Here is an 11,975-nt window from a genome sequence, read left to right as displayed (position 1 = left end):
CTTTTCACGCTAAGATGAATGTTACTATGGTAATATTTAGTGAATAGAACTAAACTGGTATTATTCCTGCATAGTTGGTTAAATGCATGCATAAACAAACATAATATTGTGGCAGGATAGTTGTAAGCATAATAGATATTCTGATTTACAGTCAATCTTAGCCTTTGACTATCATCTATAATCCATATATTATGATGTGAACTGGATCGCATATGTAGATACTGGAAGTACTACATAAATTATATATATGCTTCCAAGTTCTAGTCTTTATTCTTACTTTATTGATTTGGTTTATAGTTTACAAAATTGGTAAGTGTTCTAACAGATTATCTAGTATTTATTTGAATACACTTCTATTTGAATTCACGTAAATCTAAAAGTGATAACACTTAGAAGGAATGAAATATTTTCGTCCTACAACCTTAAAAAGTAGTTATATTTTTAAATCTTGTTATAACTAATTTTGTTTATGTTTCTGACCACAAGATTGATAATTTAATCTTGTACTTTGGCCTATTATGCAACTAGTTAAGACATATTTAAGTTCTGGTGCACTATAATGATAAGAGTTGGGTTTGAGTCCCAACACATTTTGCCTAACATGCCTTTATATGGGTAAAGCATTGAATTTGAGTCACAATGCACAGTATCGATGAAAGAATCATGAAGCCCGCCCTACTTGATATGCTCCATTCAGTGAAGTGAATGTGGCAACAATATATGATAAGTTTGAAAAATGATAAAATAATTTTTCATGACTGTATGAATATAAGAAGACATGGCAAGGGACGAAATAATAATTTGTATTCATTATGGTAACTATAAAAGGAGAACAATAAGGGTTCTCGATGTAATCCTTCAAAAAGGTGAAGGAAATATTTACCATCAAAATGGTATGAAAAAATTATAAAGCATGTCACAATAATTATACTCTATTTTTTTAAGAGAATGTGACTTGTGATAAGCATTGAGAATACAAACTCATTCCTGAAGGTGAATGTAGCCGTATGTAATAAAAGTAATGAATAAAGACGTGCAATGCATGATTGGATACATACCACAACTCACCTCTAAGGGAGGTTTGAGACAAAGAAAGATAATAAATATTACTGTGTAGTTACATGAATATATCATTGGTCGCATACAGGTGATACGCCAAAAATATTTTGTCATGCCTTATGAAAGATATTAAAAGCAAAATTAAAGCAAGAAATTATGTTGCTTATGATGATTTTGAACATGACAATTATTATGATATGATTCTCTTTGTGAAGGAGACATTCATTATATGGATGGTGTGACAAAAGATTTTGTAGTACAAAAGCATTTAAGAGCTCTGAAAGAACTAATTTGTTACTATCAAGATGAATCAAATTGTTCATGATATTAATATTGTAGTAAATCTTAAAAGAAATATTTTAATTTACAAATATATTAGCCAAAGTGGTTGGCATATTGAGACTATAAATGAAAAAAATATTGAATATCTTTATATTACTATAATCATACCGGGTAAATATAAAAGGTTACCTGACTTTTCTTCTATTTGTACTACACAAGTATAAGCATGATGATGCAATCACAAGCCACAAGTAAACTAGAGGTTTACTAAAATAAATATTGGTTGGCATGACCGGTTGACCATCTCGATTCAATTATGATGCGAAAAATTAATTGAAAATTACATTGGCATATATTGAAGAAATATAAGATTCTTCAACAATTGTGCTGCTTATTCTCATGATATACCAGTTAAGGTTGGGATTGAATCCCTTGATTTCTGGAACGAATAAAAAGTGATAAATATATGGGCCCACTCACCTTCCATGTGGACCGTTTACTATTATATGATTTTAATAGATGCATCTATTCCATGGTAACATGTGCATTTGTTATCAACTTGCAGTTTGGCTTTTGCAAGATTGATTGCTCAAATTATTAGAGCACATTTTCAGAATATAAATTATGATGATTTATCTTGATAATACTGGTTTAAATCCAAGTTGGTTTAGCAGAAATTGTATGCCTCCAATTATATCTAAATCATTGGTTATGAGAACAAAACTGCCAAAATAAAATTTGGTATGTGATGTATTATTTAATATACAACAGCACTTGCACGCATCTAGCCAAGTTATGATAAGTTCTCCCTATCACAATCGGTTCAGGGTCAGGAACTAAATAATTTTCATCTAGAAATATGAATGTGCTATATGATTTAATTGTTCCACCACAATGCACAAAGATGGATCCCCAAATAAGGCTAGGGATATGTGTTGGTGATCCCAAGAATAGGGAAAAAATGGGCAGCTGAAAAAGTAATGCATATAATAAATTATTATGAGTACATCTAGATCCTCATACGAGAAAATGTGAACTTGAAGTTCAAGTGATAATTTATTTGCAAAATATTGCCAGGCGTATTTGCTGACCCAAAGCTAAATATCATATTCCGTTGTTAATGCTCCAAATAAAATAAAATTCTTAATGAATAGAGTCTATGGCATACATGAAACATAATAGACTAATCGGTTCCAAAGATAAAACTCCTTGAAGAAGAAGAGGAGCAAATGTTCAAGATGGTCATAATAAGGAGCCAAGTGCTCTAAAAGAGCACCACGACATAACACTTCATAAGACCTCATGGGAGAGGCTCAGGTACCTGAAAATAATAAGATAAAAAGATCTCAATAAGTTATGTCTTTATTGGGTGATAGTAGAGTCGATATAAAATGATCGTCGACGATATTGTTAATATAATGTAGCGCTCAATATTATTAATATTGACGAGGATCTTGAGCTCAAATTATTCATGAAATTTGGACAGTTTGGCCAAATGAAAAATACGCAATGAAAATTGATTTCACCTAAAAAATATGAAGTTGGACGGATAGTCCCAATACCTGAAAGTATAAAGTCAGTGGAGGTATAAATGTGTTCTTGTGCGAAAAAAAAGGTCAAGTCGATAGACATAAAGACGACTTGTGTCACAAGAAGATTTGTAAATATTATGGCGTTGATTATATAGAGACATGTTCTCCTGTGGTGGATGTCGTCATTTCAGGTTTTAATCTGGCAATATAAGAAAAACGTGATATAAGTAAAATGGAAATCATTGAAGGATTTAAATTGTTCTGAAGCATATTAAGGTTTCCAAGAAATTTATTAAATAAAGCTTCAAAAATCCTTATACGGATTGAAACAATCATGACGCAAGTGGTATAATCGCTTGAGTGAGTACCTGTTGAAAGAAGGGTACAAGAATGATTCAATTTGTCCTTGTGTCTTTATAAAAAGATATGGATCTAAATTTGTTATAATCACCGTGTATGTTGATGATTTAAATATCATTGGAACTTCTAGGGAGCTTCCTAAAGCAGTAGAGCTTCCTAAAGCAGTAGACTATTTAAAGAAAGAATTTGAAATGAAAGATCTTAGAAAGACAAAATTTTGTCTTGGTCTACAAATTGAGTATATGAAAGATGAAATTTTTGTTCATCAATCAACATACACTAAAAAGATTTTAAAGCGATTCTATATGGATAAAGCATATCCATTCCGACCTCATGAAAATAATGAAGAGCTTCTTGGTCCCAAAGTACCATATCTTAGTGTAATTGGTGCACTAATATATCTTTCTAACATTACAAGGTTTGACATAACTTTTTCAGTTAATGTCTTAACAAGATATAGCTCTGCTCCTACAAGGAGACATTGGAATGGAATCAAACACATATTGCGGTATCTAAAAGGGACTACCGATATGGGATTATTTTATGGCAATGATTGCAGTCCCGATCTTGTTGGTTATGCCGATACTGGGTATTTATCTGACCCACATAAGGCTCGATCTCAAACAAGCTATGCGTTTACATATGGAGACACTTCCATATCTTGGCGATCGACTAAGCAATCAATTGTGGCTACGTCATCTAATCATGTTGAGATAATTGCTATTCATGAAGTAAGTCGAGAATGTGTATGGTTGAGGTCTATAATACACCTTATTGGAGACAAATGTGGTTTGAAGTGTGACAAACTACCCACAATTTTGTATGAAGACAATGCATCATGCATAACCCAATTGAAGGGAGGATTCATAAAAGGGGATAGGACAAAGCAAATTTCACTGGAGTTATTTTTCACGCATGATCTTCAAAAGAATGGTGATATCAATGTACAACAGATCCGTTCAAGCGATAATATGACTGATTTGTTCACCAAATCTCTACTGACGTCAACCTTCAAGAAACTAGTATACAAGATTGGGATGCGAAAGCTCAAAGATGTGAATTGATGCTCTCATCAGGGGGAGTTAATACGTGTTGTACTCTTTTTCTCTTACAAGATTTTGTCCCACTAGGTTTTCCTTGCAAGTCTTTTAACGAGGCAACCAAAAGACGTATTTCTAAACATGTGTATTTTTTTTCCTTCACTAGGATTTTTTTCCCATAGGGTTTTTTCTTAATAAGGTTTTAACGAGGCACATTATCTATGGACATCCAAGGGGGAGTATTATAAGAAAAATTAAATTATGGTGGATGTCTACTCTTCCTCCATGATCTTCTCAAATGCTTAATGACATATTTTTATGATTAATGACATATTCAATGACATATTTTTCTTCACTTTTCATGCCTATATAAAGGCCTTGTAATAGATAAGAAAATACACACAATTGAATAAGAAATAATCTTCCTTCTCTCTATCTCTATTTCTTGTTCATGTTTTACTAAATTGTTTTTATCTCATAACAGTGTTTTTATTTATTAAAAAGGAATGGTAATTCTAAAGCATGAAGGAAACATACGTAGTTCGGAACTTTGTAGCTTTGTCGTTTCTTCTATTTTTTATTTAGTTTTTAAAAAAAAAATAATTCAACAGAATGCTGTTAAATTCTAAGGATTCGAACCCAAGTATTTATCCTGTGAACCTAGAACCTTTGCCACTGAACCCATACCTCTTTTGCTACTAGGTTTGGCGTACTAAATATATATAACTGCAATAACTTTTTCAACACAAATATAGGGTCCAGAAAAAAGTCACAGTGTTCCCGAACCCGCACGCTCTACCGTGTCAAACACTTTTCATTGTTTCAAAATATAATGAGTGTCGTAAAAATTGAAACGAATAGACTAGCAATGAACAAAGACGGGTAGGTCTAGGACCTAAATCATTGAAGATATGGAATATATGACCTCTTCTCAGACCTTAGTTTAGGTCACTTTTTTTAAAATAACATTATCCCAATCATTCAAATTATAAAATTGCTGGTGAAAGTATGGCGTGCAAGTCTTGGATAAACTTTGCCTGCTATTAAAACTTCAAATCCAAATAACAAGAAGAAACAAATATCATTGCTTTCATGTTGACCTGCAGCTAGAAATGGAAAAATCAAAAAGAGATGTTGATGAAGCAGCAATGCAGTCCTCTTCTGGTCGAAAAAATGGTGGCTGGATAACCTTCCCCTTCATTATAGGTATATTTTTTCACCCTTTTATTACGATAACAATAACGACACCACAAGTTGGGTTTGGGGAGGGTAGTGTGTAGTGGCAAAGCCAGCAATTATCAAGGGTGTTCAAACTTAAAAGAAGCAAAAAAAATCCCCGGCAAAGGGTGTTCTTTATATATTATATATCTCTAAAACATAATATTTTACCTATATATGCAGTGTAATTTTCTGAATTGACCACCCTTACCGGAGTGGAGCTTCGCCCCTAGTAGTGTGTACGCAGTCGCAGACCTTACCCTTACCTTGTGAAGATAGAGAGGTTGTTTCAAGGAAAACAATGGAGTAACCTTTTTCACCCTTTTATTAAGAGTCGAATTCAGGATTTAGAGTTCGTGGATTCACAATGGCCTAACCTATTATGTGTTTACATCTTTTAGTATCTTTTACATATGTATACATGATTCGAGCAGAAAGCAGCGAGTTCGGTTGAACTTGTCGAATCCACTCTAAATCCGCCTCTACTTTAGTTTACCTTGCTGCCTACCCCGTATTGTTAATACTTTAGTCCATGTGACACAGGTTGAGATATGTTAGATTGATAATCTTGAATGTTTTGATTGGTAATTTCAGCAACTATGGCGGGCTTATCGCTTGCGTCTGGAGGGTGGAATAGCAATCTGATTGTTTTTCTGATAAATGAATTCAACATGAAGAGCATCAAAGCAGCTAAAGTTTACAATGTAGTCAATGGTTGCACCACCCTTTTCCCAATTCTTGGTGGAATCATTGCTGACTCTTATCTTGGCTGTTTTTCTGTCATTTGGATTTCTTCTCTTATCTCCGCGCTGGTACATAAACTAACTCTTTCAATAGATTCATCTTCAGTTCTTCAAAATACAGTCAGAACTTTTTATAATAGCATCTATATATAACAGTCATTCACTATAAAAGCCAAGTTTTTCTTGGAACCGATTTTTATGTTATGTTATAATATATGTATAGCAGCCAAAAATATCGGAACAAACGAGATGGTTATAGAAAGGTTTGACCATAGATTAAGACCAATAACCACATATTGATTTCTTGATGGCATTTGCAGGGTATATTGTTTCTACTATTGACAGCAGCAATTGATGTATTAAGACCTGCAGCATGTGATGATGGATCCAGTCTTTGTACAAGCCCCTCAAAACACCAGTATGCAGTATTATATGTGGCTATGGGACTAGCTTCTTTAGGGGTTGCAGGTACGCGTTTTACAATTGCGCCCATGGGAGCTAATCAATTTGATAATCCAAAACATCAAGCAATTTTCTTTGATTGGTACATATTCGCCTTTTACACGTCCTTTGCTATAAGCACCACGGCCATTGTTTATGTGGAGGACAATATTAGTTGGTCATGGGGTTTTGGTATCTCTTTGGCTTTTAACATCCTTGGCCTGGCAATGTTTCTCATTGGGAAACGTTTCTATCGCCATGTTAAGGAACAAGGAGGCAGCCCTTTCGTCAACTTAGCACGTTGTATTGTCGCTGCCATTAGGAAATGGAGAGTCCCTCTTTCAGAACAAACTCAAAGCTACTACCATGATCCAAGTGATACAACCACAATCACAACCTCTCCGGTTCCTACAAAGTTCTTCAAGTATACCTCCATTTTCGTTATCGTTCTGCTTATCTAGACTCTTTGTCAAATTGATTAGCTGATCAAGTCCTGTTGTACAGGTTCTTGAATAATGCAGCTTTTATTACTGAGGGAGACACCAAATCAGACGGCTCGATTAGGAACCCCTGGAGACTATGTACAGTGCAGCAAGTGGAAGATTTGAAAAGTTTGATCAAGCTTTTCCCTCTATGGGCTAGTGGTTTACTTATATCCACACAACTAGTCATGCAATCAAGTCTGCTAATTCTTCAAGCTCTCAAAATGGATCGACATATGGGACCTCATTTCGAGATCCCAGCTGGTTCTATGTTAGTCTTCATAATGTTATTTACCTGTATAATGATAGCAATCATTGATAGACTACTCTACCCTTTTCTAGCTAAGTACACCCACTTTTCTATCACCCCACTTCAGCGCATTGGAATAGGCCATGTGCTGACTATAGTTAGCATGGCTGTCTCCGCGCTGGTGGAATCCAGGAGGCTGAGGCTCGTTAGATCGCACCATCTCCAAGGCCAAAATGGCGCCATTGTTTCAATGTCAGTCTTTTGGCTCGTGCCACAGCTAGCTCTAAATGGAATTGGAGAAGGGTTCCATTTTCCAGGACATATGGGGTTTTATTACCAAGAATTTCCAGCATCTTTGAAGAGCACCTCGACTGCAATGGTTGCGCTGTTTATTGGTATCGCGTACTATATAGGAAACGGGTTGATTGATCTGGTTCAACGACTAGCAGGATGGTTGCCAGACAATATCAACGACGGAAGAATGGATAATGTTTTCTGGCTCTGTTGTGTCTTAGGATCAGCAAACTTCATTTATTACCTTGTGTTTTCCTCCTTGTACAAGTATAAAAATATGGACAACAAACCAAATGATGTGCCTAGTAAATGATCATTGTTATAATTGAAGAAGCATGTACAGTTGTCATGGTATATAGCTTTCTTCAGTTACAACTTACAAGCATTGATAAGCCAGGCGCCAGCGCCTCTGGAGCTGCCCCCCCCCCCCCCTGGAGCCAGCGGGTTCTGAATGACACAGGTAACAGAGCGAAGCCTTAGGCTGATAAACTAATTGAAGCCGCTTCCATGTTTTCATTCCATCTTCATTCCAAACAAAGGCGAACGTCTCCATTGAGTGACCGTAAGAAAGAGATGAATCCTTTAAATGAGTGAATGCTTACTAACAAAAGGTGTAAATTGGTGTCTTTTTTGCAACAAAATTATCAGTTAGCAGATTTGTCACTAAGCATTGTCAATGTAGATCAACTGAACATGTTAAGTAAATGAATGAATTTGAGTCAGACCTGGTTTAGTGAATTGAAATCAGGACACAGGAGACATGTTGTGGTTGAACTTTGTATTATCAGAAGGTCCAAGTTGATTGTTTTTCTTTTTCACCTGTTAATCAAGAAAAGAGATAAATGTTGATAATTTAGAGGGTAAAATAGGTATTTCGGCCACCGAAAGTTTGAGAAATCTAATTGTGTTTACCGGATAATTTTGAATAGTTATGTGACCATCTGAGTAATGGACTCCTCCTTTCTGAATGTATATCCTATCTAGAGGCGGACCTATGTTGTATAGAGAGGGTCACTGGCACCCAAAAAGTTCATCAAAAATTTCATGTAAACATATGTACATGGCTTTAAAAAAAATAGTGATATACTAGTAGTGACATATACCAAACAGATTTTAGTTGGGGAAAAGGCCAAATATACACATCTACTTTAATATATTGTCTGCATTTAACCTCTGTTATACTATCGGGCCAAATTTACCCCTACAATCAATAAACTTTTAAAAATACCCCTTGATCTGTTAAGTAATCCAAAATCTCCCAAATTCCTTTTATTTAAATCACCTGTTGTTCTTCTTGGTCCATTATTTTAATTTCAAAAATTACTATTAATGTGAATGCTAAAGTTACTAGACAATGCAAATTATTCATAATTTTTTTTTATTACCAATGCACCCATTTCTCTTTTTGTAATAAACAAAATTGGTTTAAAATTTTATTTATTTTTCAATCATATACATACCGTAGAATTTAGTGGGTCTATTTATTATGTATTATATGCATAGATCATCATGTATGTTCATGTATATTCAAATAAATTTTGTCATTGCCTAGTTAGTATAGAGTTCGATCGACTAACTTAAGAGTGCAAAATGTGTAGCATTTAATTAAAGCAAAGTTGAATTAGGCAATGTAAAGCCTCCGAGGAACTTCAACTTCAATCACTAGTACTTGCAAAGTCTCATACATTTGGTTCAATAAATTCATTAAAATTTGAATGTTGTAAATACTTTTAGAATTTTAAAAAACTACCTAATTTATATTTTTTAATTTACTATACTTTGTTTATTCAGTTGTATTATCTAATATTTTTTTCTCTTATTTGTTTTCTCTAATTCAGAAAGCAGGTAAATGTCAATTATTTCAAAAATAGTGGATCAAGAAGAACAACAAGTGATTTAAATAAAAGGAATTTGAGAAATTTTGAATTACTTAACTGATCAACAGGTATTTTTAAAAGTTTGCTAATTGTAAGAGTAAATTTGGCCCGATAATATAACGAAAGTTAAATATAAATAATATATGAAAGTAGAGAGATATATTTGGCAATTTTCCCTTCTAGTTGAATACAAAAGTATACTCACAACCTTTAAATCTTGGCCAGCCTATGTCTTGTCATCGCCTTGGATTATGGATACAACAATCATTAAAAATAAGAAAAAAAGAGTTGACATTTTCTCATCATTGCTTGAAAAGGTACTTCTTTAAGATACTAAATTATCTAGGATTATTCTATGCATTAATTGACTCATTTTAGTATTACGGCACCAGCATTTTCTAAACATTGATGAGGTGGAAAATACCCAACTTGATAGTATTTTCTCATCATTGTCTCGGAAAAATATTACAGTAAACTGTATTTAGGAGATGACTTCATGTTCATCTTTCTATAGTTTAATGCTAAGTCCTCCAAAAATATTGAAAACAGACACACTTTAATATTCTATATAGTATTTCGCATTCAGCTCCTTTTATTTATTCTAACTTTAGGTACGCCTAACTTTTTGTTTATTTGGACTGCGTTTAAACAAATAATATCACCTATCATAGTCACATATAGGGAGAAGCAGAAACTGAATCACTGGAAGCAGGAGCGGAGCTAGAGTGCCGAGAACGGGTTCGGCAACCCAATAACTTAGAATAATTAGATTTCAGTATCTATAAGATTTAAATTCTGGCAGCCCAATAACTTAGAATAATTAGACTTCAGTATTTATAAGCTTGAAATCATGGCTGCGCCTCTGACAACGTTTTTCAGATGCCAGATTAAACCAGATTCTCCAAATAATATATATACTCATCTTGCAACATTTTAAAAAGGTTGGTAAAAATATGGCGTGTAAGTCAAGGTAAACTTTGCCTTCTATTAAAAAACGTAAGAACTCATAGCAAGTAGAAATAAACATAGTTTCTTCTCTCAAGTTGACTTGTAGCTAACTATGGAAAATTCAGTAAGTCATGTTGATGAAGTAGCAGTGCAGTCGTCTTCTGGTCGAAAGAACGGTGGATGGATAACTTTCCCCTTTATTATAGGTATGTCCCATTGTCTCTTTGTCCTTTGGTTAAGAGTCGAATTTAGGATTTAGAGTTTGTATATTCTTGAATGGCACGGTCAATTATATGTATACATCTTTCCCTTTATTATAGGTTGTATTGGTGTGATCTACAAGTCACAGGTTCAGGTCGTAGAAACAGCTACTAATACTTGCATTAAGGTAGGTTCTGGGCAGTCTCTGCGGAGTTTCTAGTATCTTTCTCAAGCTTGACGAAGAGTCTCACCATGTCATTGTTGAAACTCAGTGCCTTTGTCTTCTTAGTGAAAAAAACTTGATTAAGAATTTTCATGCCATTATCATCCCAAGTGTAGATCGAGCTTGGGGCTCTTTGTTTAACCATTCCTTTGCTTCCCCCATTAGAGAAAAGGGAAACAAAGTTAGTCTGACATCGTCCTTGGAGATGTTCGGATAGTTGTATGTATCCGTAATCTCCAAAAAAAAATTGGATATGCCTTTGGGAATCTTCACTTGACAACCCCACAAATAGCTCTGTGGATTGAATCAGTTGCACCATGTAATGTTTCAGCTCAAAGTGCCCAGTTATATCAAGCTTCACGATAGCCTGAGTCATGTTAGTGAGACTAGACCGTGCGGCTTCAATCACCGGCCTTTCTTTATTCTCTGCCATCTCGATTGGATGTGGTTGGACTACAATGCCAACTCTGCAATTCTTGCTCTTTTTTCTGCCTCCCTCCTTAACTTGTGGAAGAGTCTTTAAAATTTAGGATCAGGAAGAGGAAGGTTGTTCAAATTGTTGCTTCTTCTTAGCATTCAAGGTGAACACCTGTAGAGTCAGAAACAGTCAAACAAATTAACACTCGAACAAAAATAAATAAAAGCGTATTTCAGACAAATAGTTAATTTCTATATCCCCGGCAACATCGCCAAAAGCGCGTTGGGTCCAAACGCACACACAAGTATACGTGATCGACAAGTAATAAAGTGATAAGAAAGTATCATTCCCACGAGGATTTATGATTAACTATTGTCCAATCCAAGCTATTTATAAATTTAATGCTCAATTGAGTGTGAAGAAGATGATTGTGATTTTTGTAACTAAATTACTACGAACTAATAAGCAAGTAAGAAAATAAGATCGCAAGTGGAGCAAACAACACTTAGAAAAAATTATGGGATTAACGTCTCTCCTATTGCGTTTTTCCGGTTGATGTAATCACTTGACTTATCTAATATGTTGATTAACATAGTTTATTATGATC

At 34.5% G+C, this 11,975-nt stretch overlaps 1 protein-coding gene across 1 annotated transcript; it reads left to right on the top strand.

The window, feature by feature from the left end:
* Positions 1 to 5,179: 5,179 nt before the first annotated feature.
* LOC104091986 (protein NRT1/ PTR FAMILY 2.7-like) lies at positions 5,180 to 8,083 on the top strand. Its single transcript, XM_009597451.4, has 4 exons — positions 5,180 to 5,479; positions 6,086 to 6,303; positions 6,555 to 7,099; positions 7,180 to 8,083. Exons 1-4 carry the CDS (start codon positions 5,386 to 5,388, stop codon positions 8,012 to 8,014), a joined length of 1,692 nt encoding a protein of 563 aa, XP_009595746.1. The 5' UTR covers positions 5,180 to 5,385; the 3' UTR covers positions 8,015 to 8,083.
* The last annotated feature ends 3,892 nt before the right edge of the window (positions 8,084 to 11,975 follow it).

Source organism: Nicotiana tomentosiformis, chromosome 11 (genome assembly GCF_000390325.3).
Source record: "Nicotiana tomentosiformis chromosome 11, ASM39032v3, whole genome shotgun sequence".
In the NCBI taxonomy this organism is placed as follows: Eukaryota; Viridiplantae; Streptophyta; class Magnoliopsida; order Solanales; family Solanaceae; genus Nicotiana; species Nicotiana tomentosiformis.
Note: the sequence above shows the minus strand (reverse complement) of the source record. Positions and strands in the feature narration are given on the sequence as shown.